This window comes from Miniopterus natalensis, chromosome 6 (assembly GCF_054644295.1).
Source record: "Miniopterus natalensis isolate mMinNat1 chromosome 6, mMinNat1.hap1, whole genome shotgun sequence".
NCBI lineage: Eukaryota > Metazoa > Chordata > Mammalia > Chiroptera > Miniopteridae > Miniopterus > Miniopterus natalensis.
Window position 1 is genome coordinate 34,130,494 of NC_142086.1, and position 18,504 is coordinate 34,148,997.

The window sequence follows — 18,504 nt, forward strand, 5'->3', positions numbered from 1 at the left end:
TTAAGTCTAGTTCTCAGGGGTCTGTCAGAATAAGACTAGGAAATCACAAGATAAAATGAGATGTGATTATCAGTGCAAATCTGACACCACTTCTATAAGATAACAGAAATCTCTGTTGAAAGCCATGGACTCTGGAATGAAGTATGTAGTAGGGAGGGCTGCCTGAAAAAACATGTTTGTGTGAATTATACGGGGAAGGTTTTTATGTGTGTCTTTGTTTCTGTAAAAAGGAAAACTCAGAAAGACTGAAAGAATATATTTTATATTTGGATTTTTACAAATAAAGATGGTTATTAAAATGGAAAAAAAGGAAAGGCATGATGTGTATAGCAAATGGGATATGTGGGGAGGAGGGGAAGGCCAGGACCTTATTCAGTAGGGTAAGTTAGGAATTAGGAAGGTGGGCCTGGTGAAGTACAATGTGTACGGTGGAGCAAGGTGAGTTTTGGTTTAGGTGACAAGGTGATATGCTTTGGGTTTCCCAGGGAGGCATTAGGGTTCTGATCGCATGGATAGCATGTAGCAGCAGGAAGTCCTGGTCACAAAATTTAGAGTTTTGTCATCCAAGCAGTCTACCTCTTTAAAGGAAGCATAGCTATAGTTTCAAGAAAGGACACACCGGGAAGGGCGAGAAACTTGTAAAGTTAAGGTGGTATTTTCTTTGTGTACATGAATTCCTATTTCCATGTCAACAGCTTACTTTCATTCTTTTCCAGGGATTTTTCCAATTAATGTGCAGTAAAAGCTGCTGTGTTTATTTTCATAAAATTTGTTGGAAAAAGTTCAAGAATTTAAAATATCCAGGTGAAAATGATCAGGTATTTTGTTTTTCCGTCAAAGCTTGACTACAACATTTCTTCCTCTACCCTTCTCTCTTTTCCCCTCACATTTCTTCCTGTTCACATCCTTCCTCCTCTTTCTTATTCCATTTTTTCCCGTATTTTCTCTGATGCTTTTCTCCTTACTATTCCTTGTTCATCATCACCATTTATTAAACAGATTTTTGTAGGGGATACTCTGCTTGTTGCTTTACTAAGTGATATCAGCTTGTTCCTTTCCCTATAGAAGTTTAACTCTTAAGAATAGAACTATTGTTGCATATATTTACATAAAAGACATAGAGTCAAAGAATAGAATTGCTTAATAAACAGACAATTATACAATTTTAAGGATCATTTCTATTTTAAGGATAGAGAACAATGATAAATTTTATAGTCTTCAAAAATCTATTTGTGATTATGTATATTTATGTATATTTAGTCATATAACTAAATTGAACTCTTTGCCACTAAAATTAAAATAAAAGTATAAAGCCCAATTCTGTATTAATTACTCTTTGCTGAGCTGATGACTCTGATATTTGGTTCCAGAGTGTTTACATTGTGTGCACAGAAAAGCACAATAAAGCAGTTGTGGTATAGAAAGAGCATTGTATATGGAGTTGGGAGATCTGAGTTCAAGTCCAGACTGAGCCACTTATAGTTTTGTGGGGGGGTTTTGTTTGTTTTTTACATTAGGCTGGTAATTTAACTGCTTTGAGACTCATTTTTCTAAGCCATAAAGTGAGAATAGTAATACCTACTTTATAAGGTTGTTGTGAGGATTAACAGATAAAACATGAACTTGGATTGTTTTACACTGTAAAAGTTATTGTACAATAAAGCATTATTACTCATTTGTTTAAGCAGCATGTTTTTACTTTCTTTGATTGTTAGGGCAATGATTATTGCTCAACTTTAGAAAGAGAATTAAAAGAAAACTAAGTAATTTAACAAGAGGAAATAAGGTCAGAACCAGAGAAAGCTTCAACATTTTTATTCTTTCCTTTTCCCTGGAATCCATATAGCTAATAGAAATTCAGTATTCCTTTATATGCTTACCTAACTAGTACATTTTACTTGAAGTTGCTTTCCCTCTGCATAGTGACTATATCTTAAGTAGTGATATAGCTACTTGAAGATTTTGTACTAGAAATTATGAGAAAAAGGACAATCATGCATTTTAAATAGGAAAGTCATTTGATACATGAGATGGACTGTTTTTGAACAGCAGACTCTCAAATGTTTATTCACATCTTTTGTTTTATCATCTAGAGAGAAATACCTGCTTCTAACTTTATTTAAATATAATTAGATTTGCACATCAGTAATATTTTCTTTTTTATTGTCTGTAATGTTTTTCGTTTTGATAATTCTTTTTTTTCTATTGATAACTTTAGAGTTTTAGTGGGAAAAAATGTTTGAAGGAAGGATGTACAGGTGACATGGTAAGGATGCTACAATGTGATGTACCTGGAATTGTTAAAATTTTGGTGAGTATCTTTTTTTTTTTTTTTTTTTGCTTTCTTTCATTGGAATGTTGTTTTCAATTTCAACACATTTGGGAGTCATAATAGTGTTTTAGCCATATTCTCTTTGATGGTGACTAAATTCTGTGACCTCTATGTATTGCTTTGATTTCTCCAAAGTAGAATTTAAATGGTCCTGAAGAATAAGAAAAAATTTAAAAATAAAGACACACACACACACACATACACACACAAGAGACACAGACAAGCCAAGGATGATAATCTAATCTGTGCCACCTAAGGTTAAAAATACTTTTAGACTTACTGACCCTCTTTTAGTCTGTAAGCATCTTCCTATGAAAATATCTGTAGAAATCACATATAGTACCTGTTACATAAAATGTGCTCAAATGGTATTCATTTTATTTTTTACATTAATGAAATGCATGTTGAATTTTCAGTTTATAAGTAAACAGATCAAAATTATGAATAGAAATACATATTTCTTTCTTTATCTTTAGCTATGCTCTTTTTGTATTTCAGATTTGGCATTTAAATCCTTTTGTGATGTAAAGTAGAATTCTTTAAAAATCGGCTCTAGTTTATTGTTTGATTAGGGCTGTTTATGGCTCACCTTGTTACTTCTGTTTTGTTTATATTTGCTACAGCTTCATTCTCATTGTCTTTTTTCAAATGTTAAGGCTAACTAGTGACATTAAAGAATTTTGAAAATTGAACTACTTTAGGGCTATTTTTTTCCATCACTTGCAGTTTGAAGTTGTGAGAAAGGATGAATATATAACCATTGAAAATTTAGGAGCAAGGTAAGTCTGAAATAAAATACTTTGTTTTTTCTGAGCATGTATATGTTTTTCAGTTGCTTCTTTCTTCTGTTTCTGTGACTTGTTAGAGCTCCATTAAATTTAAAGGTAATATTGTGTGAAAAAATTATATTTAACTGACATTATTTCCCCGCTCTCTCCCTACTTTGTAGACATTTAAATTCTAAAGCAGGAAAGGAGAAATTATGTGAACACTTTTTCCTTAAGTATGAAAATAACCTTTTCTGAAATAAATTAATTGGTTGTTACAATATAAAAACTTTCTCCTAGCTTTCAAAACTCATTTAGGCCTCTCAGCGTGTGTGACAATTAGAATCGTCCTGTTGCTTAGATGAGAAAACTGTATTGCAGAGGAATATAAGCTAGGAATTCATAGAGATGTAGAATGTTGCCATTGAAATTAGAAATTTCAATATAAAAAGTTCTTCTAACACACTGTTTCTCTTTTCTTTGGTTTATACTGTTAATGTCTACCATTTTTCAATCTACCAGGGACATAGCATTGATATCTGAGGTATTAGTTTTCCCTTATAAGCTAATGAAACCCAAATCTTTTTATCTCTATCATAGATCTCACCCTTAAAATGTAGGTCAATCTACCTGCACACTGAAGAAACCTACACTTCTATGTTTCAAAAAGATCTGTAGTTCAGCATGCCAACAACTGGACTTGCAATCATTCTTCCCAACACTGCTCTGTAATATTTTTAAAGTCCAATCAATTCAACTTCTTAAATATATTATAAATGCCTCCTCACTTCCACTAAACTATTTCTCCTCACTTCCACTAAACTATTTCTCACTTGGAATTCTGAAACAGCTTCTAAACTGGTCTCTCTTACCTTTCTTCAGTCTGTTTCTATAGCCATAAGGGCACTTTTCTAAAATGAAAATTGAAATATATCACTTTTCTGCTTGAAAATCTTTCAGAGGCTTCTCATTGCTCTTAATTAAGTTCAGATTCCTTAGCTTGGCTCTTCAGTCACTTTGGCCCCTGCTGACCTCACTGGTATCATCTCTTGTCATCCTTTTCTTACTGTATGTACACCAACTATATTGGGCTTCTTTTAGTTCTTGATTGTGCCATCCATTTTACCTCTAAGCCTTGCCTAGAATACTCTGCTCCTTTGGCTTTACCTGTTTAAAGCTTCTGGGAAGCCTTATTTACATTAGATTAGGTGTTTCTGTCATGTATTCCCTCTACTGTTGCCATTACAACATTTACTAAGTTTTAATACACTTTCTTGGCTCTCTTCTTCATTTAATTGTAACCTCCACAAGGGCATGAACTTTATCTTGTTTACTGCTATAATCCCACAACATAGCATAATGCCTAGCATATAGCATGTATCCAATAAGTACAGGACAGATGTAGAGATTCTGAATTCCATTCTTTTACAATGGGTATGTTACTTTTGTTTTGACAGGCAGTTAACTTGGTTGGATATGAACTGTGAACTCTTTTTCTTGGGTGATGGTTCTAGTCTCAATTCAGATCTTTTGCCTTTAGCTGAGCTGCTTTGAGTTTATTCTACACATGTGGAGTTGATCAGTCAGTCAGAGATGTGGCTATAAATAATTTGTGGTCTCTTCTCTGACTCTCCCCTCTGGAATTCCCCCACTCTCTTCAGCAGCCATGATTCTGTGGCTTCAGTTTTCTGGTTCCTTTGGCCAAGGAGACCTTTGTTTACCACCAGGCTCCTTAGCCCCAGGCTAAAAGCTCTAACACTGGTGAATTTACAAACTTATTTTATATAATCCTTTCCTCTGAGCAAGTACCCCACCATCAGAGTTGGTCTGTTCGTTCCACACTTCACTGTCAGGGAGTTGCCTTTTGTAATTTGCCTAGGTATTGCAATTGTTTCCTGGGGGAGATTCCTCTGATAACTAACTGGATCTTATTACCAAAAGTGGAGGAGCTACTTCATAGGGTTTTATGAACAAATGGCAAAATGTTTGGTCATTTTTTATACTTTAAAATGCATTATTGTTTTTAAAGCAAATATTTTGTCCCATTCAGTAGGTTGCCATTGCATTTTGTTGATTGTTTCCTTTGCTCTGCAGAAACTTTTAAATTTGATGTAGTTCCACTTGTTTTTCCTTTTGTTGCTTGTGCTTTTGGTGTCAAATCCAAAAAATTGTTGCCAGTCCAATGTCAAGGCAATGTTGCTTTTTTCTTGCTGCTTTCAAAGTTCTATGTTTGCCAATTTAATTATAATGTTTCTCTTTTTTTCTCATTGTAGTCCTTTTGGGATTCAACCCACTTGCAGCCCTTTGAGCCTCATAAATTTGAATGTTTATTTCTTACCCCAAGTTTGGTAAAGGGCTATTATTTTTTTAAATAAACTTTCTGTCCCTTTCTCTTTCTCTTCTTCTGGGATTTCCGTATACATTGTTTCTCTTGTTATCCCATAAGTTCCCTAAGTTTTCTTAACTCTTTCATTGTCTGTTCTTTCTTTCTTCTCTGAGTAGGTAATTTCAGATGATTTGCCTTTGAGTTTACTGATTCTTTCTTCTCCTTGATTGAATCTGTTGTTGAAGCTCTATTGAATTCTTCATTCATTGTTTCTTCAGCTCTAGGATTTCTGGGTGTGTTGTTTTTAATGGTTTCTATTTCTTTCTTGAACTTCTAATTTTGTTCGTGCATTGTTTTCCTAATTTCATTTGGTCGTCTGTGTGCTCTTATAAATCACTGAAGTTCTTTAAGAGGATTATTCTGAATTCTTTGTCAGATAGTTCAGATCTCCATTTCTTTATGGTCACTTACTGGAGGATTATTACTGGAGGTAATGTCATGTTATCTGATTATTCATGGTTTTGTATCAATGTGTAGGTGTCTGCACATTCGAGTATATGGTCACCTCTTGCAGACTTTGTTTTGGCAGGGAAAGACCTTCACCAGTCACCTCAGCTTGGGGGTACAGGATGAGTCAGCTGGTAATGTCTAAAGGCAGGTGGAGCTTCCTATTGTGTTCTCTAGTTACGTGAAGCCAAAGTTGGGAGTGGGGTGCTGTTGGCTGGGCTTCATGGTTGGGTGGGGCTTGTGGCTGGGCCTCATGTTCAAGGGGGACTGCTAGGTGGGCTCCCTGGCCAGGTGGGGCTGGTGGCTATTTTCTGCAGTCAGGTGGGGTCACTAGCTATGCTCTGCAATCATCTCTGGTCAGGCAGGTTCACAAGTTTTTAATCTTGGCAGGGCGTTGTTACCAGTTGGATCCTGTGATTGGGCAGGGCTATGCTCTGCAGTTGCTTCTGGTCGGGTGGGGCCTCAGGCTGTGCTCCCTGACCAGATGGTACCACTAGCTTGACTTCACATTCAGATGAGGCCACAGGCCAGGTTTCATGGTCAGATGAGGTCTGAGGTGGTGCTCTGAGATCAGGTAGGGCTGCAAGCTGTGCCCTGAAGTTGAGCAAGGCTGCAGGCTGGGCTTTGTGATCAAGTAAGCTGTTGACTGTCCTCTGCTGTTAGTTGATGTTGCTGGCTTGGGTTGGTTCTTGGTAAATTTGAGCTCTTGAAGACATGGACAAGGGTGGAGTCTAGCTGAAAAAGAGCTTAGAGGAGCCTTACTAGAATTTTAGTTCAGGAGAGAATCTTTATCACTGGATTCAGTTTTCTAATATGTTTAATGGATTTCTGTTCTGTGTTTCTATGGGAAATTGATTCATAGTTTTCTTTTTGTACTGTCTTTGTCTGGATTTGGTATCTGTGTTATGGCAACATTTACTTAGTGTTTAATCCATTTAATAAATTTTGCTACTTTTCCCTAACTTTTTTTCTAATTATTTGTATTGCTGTTATGCCAGTTTCTTTCTCTCTTTTTAAAATCACTTATCATTTAAATGAATTGAATTTTCTTAGAATAATTATTGGTAAGAAGATTGTGTGGTGGAGGATGACCTGGGAGGAGTTTCCATTTTGCTTGTTTTTTCACAATGCAAAGATTTCTTTTTTTCTGCTACTACACAGTCCTTTTGCAAATAAGGTAGTCGTGTGATTTTTTTGGATATGAAATCTTGAAATTCTACTTGCCTCTTAATTCCAATGAAAATGACAATATGGAGTTGTGATTGTTGGTGGGTTTTGTCTGTTCATTCATTTTTCTCCTTTGCTTTTAAATTATTCCCAGGAGGAGGAGGAGGAAATACCCACTCCCTTAGCCGTGCTGACACCAGCAACCTTGACTGACTTTGGTATTGACTGTAACAATTTTTTTCCACTTGCAGTTATAAAAAGTTGATGTCTCTGAAAAGAACTGATACTGATATAAGACCGAAGATCAGTTTAAAATTTAGTACAAAAGGTATTATTTTTATATGCCTCCTATTGAAAAGTATGTTAAAAGTTTTTGCTTACTCTGCAGGGGTGGGGAACGTCCGGCCCGCGGGCTCTATACAGCCTGCAAAATCTTTTGGTCTGGCCCTGCCAAGGCCTCACCAAAGAGAAGCAGTTCCAGCCATCACATTAGGGGTGAGTTAATTAAATGATTGACAAATATAGCAGGCTAATTTTTAAGTTGATAATTTAGTATGGCCCACAAATGATGTTATAAATATCCAAATGGCCCTTGGCAGTAAAAAGATTCCCCACCCCCGCAGAGTATCATGCCATTAACCATGTGCTTCTTGCATTTGTCATTCATTGGGATTAGATTTACAGTAGCAAACTACTTAGTATGAGCTAGAATTAATGGACAGAAAGATCAGCAGGTGCTTGGGTTTCACAGTACCTTGGTATTCTGCAGAGAAGTTTGCTAGTCTAGTGCGTAGCTGTGACTTCACAATGAGATTGGACTTCAGCAGATTCCCTACCAAACCCTACTCTCTTGTTGTATTCCCTGTTAATAGAGCAAAACGGAAGGAATGAACATTTTGGGCTCAAGACCAAGTAATTGAAAGTCAGTTACCAGCTGTCTAGGAGTGCGTGCTAGGAAATGCCAGCTGCTTAGCACTTGGATACCTTAAGGGCCCCTGGTCCCATGGAAGAATAGTCTGGTGGCAAACCTTCTTGCTAAAGGGAATGGATGTCCCTGGTCCCAGCCTTATTGGCAACCCAGAGAAACCTCCCTGGGTCATTTGCTTTGTAACCCTGCTTGCCTCCACACAGTGTATGCCAAGTATACCAAGCAAAATACTAAGTTAAAATTCTCTTGAAACACAGAATCATGAAGGATAAAATAATAAAGCTGCATTTTATGGTAAACATTTTTATGTTAATACAACAAATATACCACATTCTTACCACTTTCTAAGTCATCTCAGTCTACTTCATTGGAAGTGCTACCAAACCAGAAAAATACTGAACAGTTCTATCCCTCATGCCTTATTCCATTTCATTAATGAAATACCCACTTAATGATTACTCTCTTTTTTTAGAGGGTAAGAACATGAAGCTCATTAGGTAACTGTCTCAGACTTTAATAGCTATTTACATTATTTGGAGATTTTGTTAAAAATGTTAGGAGCCAATTCAGTAGCTCTGGGGTAGGGCCTGAAAGTGTCCTTTTCTGACAGGCTCCCATATGGATGCTGATGTTGCCGGTCCATGGCCTACACTTTGTGTGGCAAGGCATTATATCACTTTATATTTCTTGATACAGTTCTGTGTTGTCTACTATGGTAGCCACTAGCCATATGTCTATTTAAATTAATTAAAATTAGATACAATTTTAAACTCAGTTTCTTTGTCAGACAAGCGGCCTTTTTAGTGATCAGTGGCTAGTGGACAGTGCAAATCTAAAACATTTTCATAAGTTCTGTTGGACAGCGCTGATTCAGGTAAAATATAATTGCCTAAGTAAAGTATAATTAAACACTGGCAGTTACTATTCTTGACAGTCTTCAGAATTGAAAGCCTAAGACTTTTATGCCATTTGGTTGCCAAAGCTCATTTACTTGAACTGGATGGTTGAAAGACTTCTGTGGTGATTAGTCTTTGTGATTACTTTTGCTTGGGGATGTAATATTTTTTTTTGAATTTTTGACAGCTAGACAGATAGCAGCATGTGTATTGAGCGCTGGCTGTGGCAAAGCACTGTACTGTACGTCATTCTTCTGTACTAGTCCCTGTCCTACAGGAGCTAAGCATGTAATACGGGAGACCACATAGGAAAATAGCATTAATGTGGAATGTTTTGACTTCTCAAAATTCATTTTCAGATGAAATGCCTATCTTCAAACTTGATTATAATTATTTCTATCATCTGCTTCATATAATTATTATTTCTGGTACTGACATTGTCCGGCAAATATTTGATGAGGCTCTGCCACCCCCTCTTTTGAAAAAAGAGCTTCTTATTCACAAGAATGTGCTGGAACCCTACTACAACCATCTTTGGACTAATCACCCTTTGGGTGGAGCATGGCATCTGCTTTATCCCCCAAACAAGGAGCTACCACAGTCTAAACAATTTGACTTATACCTCCTGTTAGCACTCATAAAACACTTGAATGTATTCCCTGCACCCAAAAGAGGCTGGAATATGGAACCACCATCTTCTGATCTCTCTAAGTCTGCAGACATCCTGAGGCTGTGCAAATACAGGGATATCCTCCTTAGTGAGATTTTGATGAATGGTCTCACTGAGTCACAATTCAATTCAATTTGGAAAAAAGTTTCAGATACCCTTCTGCGCCTTGGGATGAAGCAAGAGGATATTGACAAAGTGAAGGAGAATCCCATTGAGAATATCTCCCTTGATTACCATCAGCTGTCCATCTACCTAGGCATACCAGTACCAGATATCATCCAGAGGATGTTATCCTGCTATCAACAAGGTACAAAATAATTACTTACTTCAGCCAGTAAACTTTCACTGTGCCAGACACAGTGCTAAGGGCAGGAGATTCAGTGAGCTCACATTCTTGGGAGAATAGACTCATCAAGAACCTAATAGGAATTATAGTGCTAGAGATGTTTCAGAATACCTTGAGAAATCCTAGCCTAAAAGAATCAAAAAAAACTTTCTGGAAAATACAGTATTTAAGGAATTCCTAAATCACATGTAAAAGTTAGCCAAGTGAAGAAGATGGAGAAGAATGTTTCAGACGGAATCAAGAACAAAGGTATAGACACATAAAAATATAATGGAGGGAACTAAAAGTTTTGCCTTAAAGTAGATTACTAATAAACCTTAAAGAGATTAAAGTAGGGGAGCATTCATAGAGAGAATACATTCAAGAGGATTTCTCTTACCATGTTGAGGGGTTTGTATTTTCAGAAAGGAATTGCTGAAGATTTTTAAGTAGAGGAGTTTTATTCTACAAAATTAAGGATGCCTAAAACTATGAAATACTGGTACTGTGTGTTTCAAGGAAACCCTTTTAGACATCATGAGTGTGTGTTTTTCCTCCTTTTCAGCAGAATCTTGATGCTTATATGTTTGGCAGCATAATTACCCAATGGCCATGGGTAATTAAAAAAATTAGATACCATTTATACAAGTATTTAAGGTCAGCAGTGTATTGATATGGAAAAGACTTCAGACCTCCTCTCCCACATGCCATGGTAGCCTCTCAGGTGTCAACATGGAAAACGGAGTTCAAGGCACCTCAGCATCACTGAAACCCTTGTGCTATTCTGGGTAACTTTTCCTGACCCCAAGTTATTAGTCATACTATCTAGTGAGCTACTGATGCTATTTAAATGTACAACTTCCGAAGCGTCTAGTAATTATTGAACAGGTCCAGATTTTTGTCAGAGATGATGACTAGGTCCCTATCCCATTCCTTTAAGGCTCTGGGATACCATTGTGTTTCCTGCTTAACTTTTAAGAACTTTCTTTGAGCATGAAAGAAGAGAATGCCAAGTTTTATGATATAAGAAAGTCAGGCAAGGACCCCTGACTTATAAATTACAGGCTTTTTTTTTTTATACATTCACTCTGTTGTGAGAGTAAAAGTAATACTTGGGAAAGTGCTTTGGACACTAGATAAATTAAAGGCATTTCAAGAATTCTCAGTCTGAAGAGCTTATTGGTCAAGTCCCTTTAATGGAGACTTTCCTAGCATCTTATATGTCTTTCTTAGTAGTTATTATATTTGCAGTTTTCATTCATATATCTGATTATTTGATTAATACCCATTGTCCCCACTAAGTCTCTATGAAGTTATCTTTAGTTATCTTTATGTATCATTCAGTCTCTAGAGCCTGATATAATATTAATGTGCAAGGAGAATGGAGGGCTGATCAGGATAATTAATATTGCTAAAAAAAGGCTCAAACTTTCAATGGAAGATTGACTTTAGACTTTATAAATCATAACAATTTGCTGCTTGGTTTAAAGTGCTTATATTCTAAAGTGCTTATTATCTATCAAGAACTATCAAAATTTTTGTTCTTTTCTTTCCTTAATCATGGGTTTATAACCTTTATGTTACAATCTAAAGATCATGCCTTGTTTAAACTGGATTCATGAGTGAAACTGATTATCTTTACAGTTAGTTATAAAAGTAGTACAGTATAAAAATCTTCTGGCTTTCCGTAGTACCAGTCATATATTTGTTGGTTGCATTTGCAATTGCACATCTAAATGTTTTCTTTATGTATCATAGGAATTGCTCTACAGTCAATAACCGGCTGTCAACGTAAGTATGTTAAAAACAAAATGCCTAAGCGACCTTTTAATTTGGGAAAGCTAAGGGATCACTATAAGAGTCTTACTTGTCAGATAAACTGTATGATAAGCTGTAATTGTTGCAGGCTTGGAAAAGCATGTGGTCACATTTCTACTGGCCCGCTGAATTTAGTTTGAGCTTTTCTACTCTGCCTTGGTCTTAGTGCCTGTGCCCCAGGGTTTACCCAAGCATAGTATTTTAACTTTTTGACACACAGGACACTTCAAGAGGCAAAAATGCCTACCTGCTTGCTCTACCTGCTCATACATGTTATTGTTTAGCTTATGTAGCTTTTATCTAGTTAGCTATCAGTTGTTAAAGCTGTATTCTTTTTGGCTAGATAGTGAGTTGCTATTTTTTTAAAATTTTTATTTTTGTGCTGTAGTGTGTTTTAATGTAATTATATTGTGCAATTAAAATTTACTTAAGAAAACAACACTATGGGTTTTGTTTGGAGTAAAATTATACTTAATAACATAGTGGGTTTTGTTTGGACTATCTGTGACCAGTCAGATGAAGTTTACAAGATTTGAGATTGAATCTCTAGGGCAATATCAAGGAGCATGGTGTCAAAGAAGAGGTCACATAATAACAGGCTAGTACCCTTCCAAACTTTTGGTTATGAAAAATTATGAAAAGGGAAAAATTAGACTTTCTGTCTTTCTCTATGTTTTAGATTTATGTCCTAAAATAATTCTACTTGAAGTGTAGTAATAGGATCAATGTCAGGATACTCAGAAACTTAATATTTAGAGTCAACTTAAGTTCTAGAATATTAATATATAGAGTTTACGTAAGATAACAGTAAAGCCTCTTAGCATTTGGGTTCAGGCTAGTATATGTATCTGTTATGTGGTCATTGATAAATGAGCATTTTATTTTCATCTAGTATTTGAACAAAGTAAGATGTCTTCTATTTCTATTTCTGGAATGGTGTTTTGGGGGTATATATGTTTGTAATAGTGATAGAGGCTAAAATTGCGTGCATTCAAATGTTGTTATGTTTTGTCTTTAACATTTAGATATTGATGTAGAAGAGTTACAGAATGAGGAAGAACTAAGCCCGCTTCTAATGGAGTACAATATAACTGTGAACTCAAACCCTGAAATACAGTTAGCAGAGATGCATAAGGACGGGGCATCCATACCCAGTGAATCTTCCACAGAATCTATTAAAGATCTTCAGGAAGTACAAGCTCTCATTAATATTTGAATTAGAAGAACTTAATAATCAGTGCCTTTAGTTTTTTGCACTTGCTATACTTAAAGGATCCCAGACAGTCTTAGTTTATATTTATCATAGTGTTCATACAAAACTTAAATTGGAATGGTTCTTTCTCTAGTACTTTATTCCATAATGTTTCCTGCCTTAACCATTCATTTTGCCAGCATTTATTGAGTATGTATTATGTACCAGACACTATGCTAGACTTTTTGAACATGATTCTTTATTCTGATTGATGGGAGTAGATGTGAGAGGTTAATAGAAAGTAGAAGAAAGCATAGTGAGGAATAGAAAGAGAAAGGACGAAAAACCGCTATTTTAACACCATTTACACAGAGGTAGAGTTAAAATCATCCAGGTTGGAATTTCTGTATTTCTTTATAGATAAGTGATAATAGTTATTATATAGTAACCAAATTCTTCCTAGGATTAATATTTCATTTTATAGACCTAAATATGTTGACTTTTTAAAAGTACCTCCCTCCTCTGTTACTCATGCACGCATGTGTGGACGTGAGGATTTGTGAACTCTTTTCAGTGGCCTACTCACTGATGTTCTGTTGTTCCATTACGCATCAGTGATACTTTTTAAGAGCAGAAGACTGAGATTAAAATGAAAAATTTCCATAGAGTCTAGAAAGAAAATGTGATCTATAATACTAGAAGATAAAAGGTTTCAGTGATTAGAGAAAATTTATTTTGCAGAATAACCCATTGTGCAGTTTGCTTTCATATTAACTAAAGGATTTATTTCTTATCTGTCAGGTTAAGAGTAAACCGAAGAAAAAGAAAAAGACTAAGAATAAAAAGGTAAGAGGGTATATTAGCATTATAATAGAGGGATGTCTAATTATGAACACGTGTAATATATAGATTCACTGTTAGAACTTACAATTAATCTAAGTAGACATATAGCACAAGTGACTTAAAAATGTCAATAGCTTATTGAATATATGATTATAGAGAAGTCTATGTGTGTTAGATCCTGAATGAGTTAAACTTACAGTGTGCCTACTTTACTTCCCTAAATCATAATTTATACATTTAAATATACAAATAAGAAATAGAGCCCTAGCCAGGTTGGCTCAGTGGTGAGAGCACCAGCCTGAGGACTGAAGGGTATCAGGTTCCATTCAGGTCACATACCTTGGTTGCAGGCTCGATCCCCACCCTGACAGGAGGCAGCTTATCAATGTATCTCTCTCACATTGATGTTTTTCTCTCTCTTTCCATTCCACTCTCTTTGAAATGCAATGGAAAAAATAGCCTCGGGTGAGGATTAAAAAAAAGTAGAATTAGAATTAGTCATTTAAAAATACTGGAAATAAATGTAAACACCATTCAAAAATTCATACTTTAGTAATATTAAAAAGTCCTTTTATATGTCAGTGAATAGGAATTTCTTGGGGTTTTTTAACATCCTAAGTTTTTTTCCAATTATTAAAAGAAGTTGAGATCCTTTGAATATAAGATAATTTTATCAAGATAAAATGTGGACATTGGAAAAGAGATCTTATATCTTTTATCTAAATTTTTAAGTATAGGCCCTAAAAATACTGAAATTTTTGCATATGGTCATTTTATATAGAATAGTCCTATTCATATACTCAATTGCTGTTATTTGAAGTGCAAAGAATTGTCTACTCATAGTATAAGCAACCAGTCATAAAAAGTCAGTCTAATTTTCTAATCAGGAGTTCTCATGAAAAATTCTAGCATATAGAAATTTGCTTGTGTTAACAGAGTGATGACAAAGCCCCTATGCATGAAATTGTGTCCTCTGTTATTTGTTTTGAAACATCTCTACCTAATGACAGTTGAAGTCCTAAAAACTTCAGGGACTCACCAGAGGAATGTGATAAAAAAGTAAAATTTGTGTAGCAAATAGAAGGTACAGTATAGATAACTTCTAACTAGTACGTATAGAGACTTTGTAGCTACTGTATATGCTCCCTTCAGTTATGAATTTAATATTTAGCTTCTAATATATTCAAATTGTAAATAACTCTTTGGTCTTAATTAGAGTATTAATTGCTCATGTATTACCCTTCCATGAAGAGTATTAATTACTGTTTCATAGTACTCTTATTCTTGCTCCTACTTCTACCCCCCACCCAGGGGAATTGAGGGTCAGGAATAGAAATGAGAGAAAAAGCAGATGGCAGAAGAATAGAAGGCCCTGTGGTGAGGCTTGGAGATAAAAAACAAAAACATGGCAGGAATAAATTTAGGCCTTCAAATTGGATGTCCTCTATAAAGAAGGGAAGTTGCTGAGGTGCATCTAAGAAAACAGACTGATTCATGCATTGGCATAGTTGCCATGGAAAGACTTAAAAGGAGTTTCAGAAATACTAATAAACTATAACTGGATATGTTCATTATGAAGAATAACCAAAGGTCTTCAACTCAGTTATTCAGGTACACTGGAACCAAGGCAGGAGTTCATAATTTTTAATTGTAGAATCAAACTGCCACTAGGCATTGATCAGACACTGAAATGCAAAAACTCTTTTAGTATACAGACGATAAATCAAAACAGATTTGTAAGTACATTATGGAATCTGTATGGAAAGAGATTCTGAAGTTTCTTTTAAACAAGAGGTGGTAGAAATTAATACTGTAACTTATGTAAGAGTAATTAGTACTCTTAATGGAATGGTAATATATGAGTAATTAATACTCTTAATATGTGTTAAATGTCATTGATATTACCTTTATTTAGTATGTTGCTTTTGTAGTTTTTTTTTTAATCCTCAGCTGAGGATATTTTTTCCATTGCTTTTCAGAGAGAGTGGAAGGGGGGATGGGGAGAGAGAGAAAGAGAGGAAGCATCAATGTGAGAGAGACACATCAATTGGTTGCTTCCCACACTCGCCCTGGCCTGGGTAGGGATCAAGCATGCAACCAATGTACGTGCCCTTGGCCGAAATTGAACCCAAGACCCTTCAGTCTTTGGGCTGACACTCTAAACATTGAGACAAACTGGCTAGGGCTATAGTTCTATTTTAATGAACATAAAATTTAGGGCTTTTTAACATTTCCTCCCAATTGTGATTTCCGTAACATTTCTTTTTTTTTAAGATTTTTAATATATAAATCTGCTTTTTTATATTCTGATTTTCAGGAACTCTTGTATTTAGTATAGGGTTCTGTAAATGAGAATTCCATGTACCCTTTCTCAAGATATACAATAGGTACAAACTCAGCCTCAATACTCACTTCCAATACCCGAATGAATGATTTTCAGTTGTGTTTCATTACTCAGTAATAGATTACAAAATCCATTTAGTGGGTTACAACTAACATTTTTAAAAAGGAAATAGAATTAGTAGGAATAAAATAATTTCCAGAGTTCATCACCCATTGTTTTAGTCAGTTCAGACTTCTGTAACAAACTGTGATAGATTGGGTGGCTTAAACAACAAATATTTCTTACACTTCTGGAGGCTGGGAAGTCCAAGATCAAGGTGCCAGCATATTTGATGCCTGGTGAGGGCCCTCTTCTTAGTTTGCAGATGACTGCCTTCTTGCTCTGTCATCACATGGCGGAGAGAGAAAGAAAGAGCTAGCTCGTTGGTCTGTTTTTATAAGGGCACTAATTCCATTATGAGGACTCCACAACATCATCTTAACCTGATTACTTCCCAGTGGACCTACCTTCAGTTACCATGACATGGAGGATCAGGGATTCAATGCATGAATTTGAGGGAGAGGACACAATATGCAATTCACAACACACATAAAATGGGTAGGGTTTATTTCATGGAACTTATATTCTAGTTTTATAATTATGTATAAAGATGCTTGTATAAATGCATTTACATTATTAGGTAAAATATATTCCTTCTTACGGTTGTGGTCAAAAAGTTTGAGAAACTGACCTAAATGTAGTCAGATCGCTGCACTGTACTGACAGTGAATACAGATGACTAATTCTTGATGCTGTTTTTCAGAATAAGGAGTCAAACGAAGAGCAAGTGTACGTATTAGTTTATTTAATTTTTAAAGTTTTCTTAGTACTTTCAAAATGTGCTTTGCCAGTATGACACAGCCTTGCCTTGGGAAGTGTTCTCATTAGGGGGATTAAGGACAGGTCCTTATCTTAATAAGTTTTCACCATTTATAGACATGACAAAAAGTTAAATTATCCTTTACTTTGGTAGAATAGAATCTCTGGCCAGTTTTCAAGAGGGCTACTCAAGAGTTATCCAATGCTAACAGTTTAATTTGAGGACTGCTTTGGGCCCAGCATAAAATCTTTTAAAATATAGTCTAAATTTGGCTAACTACAATCTAGGACTTAACTTTACTAAATAAGACTTATTTACTAAATAAGACTTAACTTTAAAGGGCAAAATATTGTTTGTCCCAATGATCTCTTTAACAAAAGACTTTGTTTTTATTTGTTTTGGTTTAGTTTGTTTAATTTACCTGAGGTGGTTGGTTTTTTTTAATCCCAGTTGTTAACAGTGAATTTTGAATCTTTATTGGAAACCTTTTAATGTTTAAAGATCACTTATGATCTATATTGTACAGTCATTAGATTGATGACAGTGTAGAATAGGAAGGAAGTAGGGGAGACAATCCAATAAAGAGATCATCATACCCACCAAAAAGTTTAACTGAAATTAGTAGTACCTCTACAGAGCTCACTGTGAGGACATGTTATCTTCAAAATGGTAACAAGAACATACATATTTTGTTATGTTTAAAGCCATCGCTTGTAGTTGATAATTCTCATTGATAATTGATATGATCTACTTGGTAAATAAATAGTTTATCATCCAAGATGAATTTTCACTTTGTCAACAAGTTGAGCCCCTAGAGCAGCGATTTTCAACTGGTGTGCCACAAGAATTTTTAAAACATGCAATACATGACTATTTAGTCAGGGACACTGACCTCTTTTCCCTTAGGTTGTCAAATAAATAAAAATGACAGCAGCCAACACAACAGTAGGCCATCTGGTGTGAATGAATCAAAGTTTTACCTATTTTTTTGTGAGACTGGCAAAAAGTATATTTTGTGTGTGTTGCAGAATTTTAGCAATTAGTTTATGTGTGCCGTGAGATGAAAAAGGTTGAAAATTGCTCCCCTAGAGCAATAGTTCTTCTGGTTTTTTGTTGTTTTTTAGGCTGTGTCTAAATGGCATAAAAAGAACTTACTAAAGAATAATATAGTGTCATCAGTAATTTTGCTCATTTTGCCTACAGTGTAGACCCAAACCTGTATGATCATCAGATCACACAGTGAGCTTTGTTTTTAAATGAGAATTTCCAAATGCACAGAAAAGTAAAGAAAATAATATATCTACATTATACATCTACCTATTGTCTTGATTGAACAATTACCACTTTTTTCACATTTGCTTTATCCTTAACATTTTGCTCTTTGTTGAAGCGTTTTTAATCCCTAAGTTTATGTAATTTTACTTCTTCTACATGTTTCAGTTTGCATCTCTTAGTAATATGAACATTTTCCTATATTATCACAGTGCTATTAATTATTCTTAAAGTATTTAGGAATAATCTTCTGAAGCT

The 18,504-nt window shown here is 35.2% G+C and overlaps 1 protein-coding gene across 9 annotated transcripts in view; it reads left to right on the forward strand.

Annotated features, from left to right (window-relative positions):
- DZIP3 (DAZ interacting zinc finger protein 3) overlaps window positions 1-18,504 on the forward strand; it is a 73,942-nt gene that overhangs the window by 28,013 nt on the left and 27,425 nt on the right. For 8 of the 9 annotated variants that reach the window (XM_016195650.2, XM_016195651.2, XM_016195649.2 and 5 more), the window contains 9 exons: window positions 717-818; window positions 2,219-2,311; window positions 3,059-3,111; window positions 7,351-7,427; window positions 9,283-9,900; window positions 11,677-11,709; window positions 12,762-12,928; window positions 13,730-13,774; window positions 16,918-16,943. In XM_016195650.2, the coding sequence (XP_016051136.2) occupies window positions 717-818; window positions 2,219-2,311; window positions 3,059-3,111; window positions 7,351-7,427; window positions 9,283-9,900; window positions 11,677-11,709; window positions 12,762-12,928; window positions 13,730-13,774; window positions 16,918-16,943 (1,214 nt within the window). The remainder of the gene's footprint in view (window positions 1-716; window positions 819-2,218; window positions 2,312-3,058; window positions 3,112-7,350; window positions 7,428-9,282; window positions 9,901-11,676; window positions 11,710-12,761; window positions 12,929-13,729; window positions 13,775-16,917; window positions 16,944-18,504) is intronic. The other variant, XM_016195655.2, reaches the window with a different exon arrangement.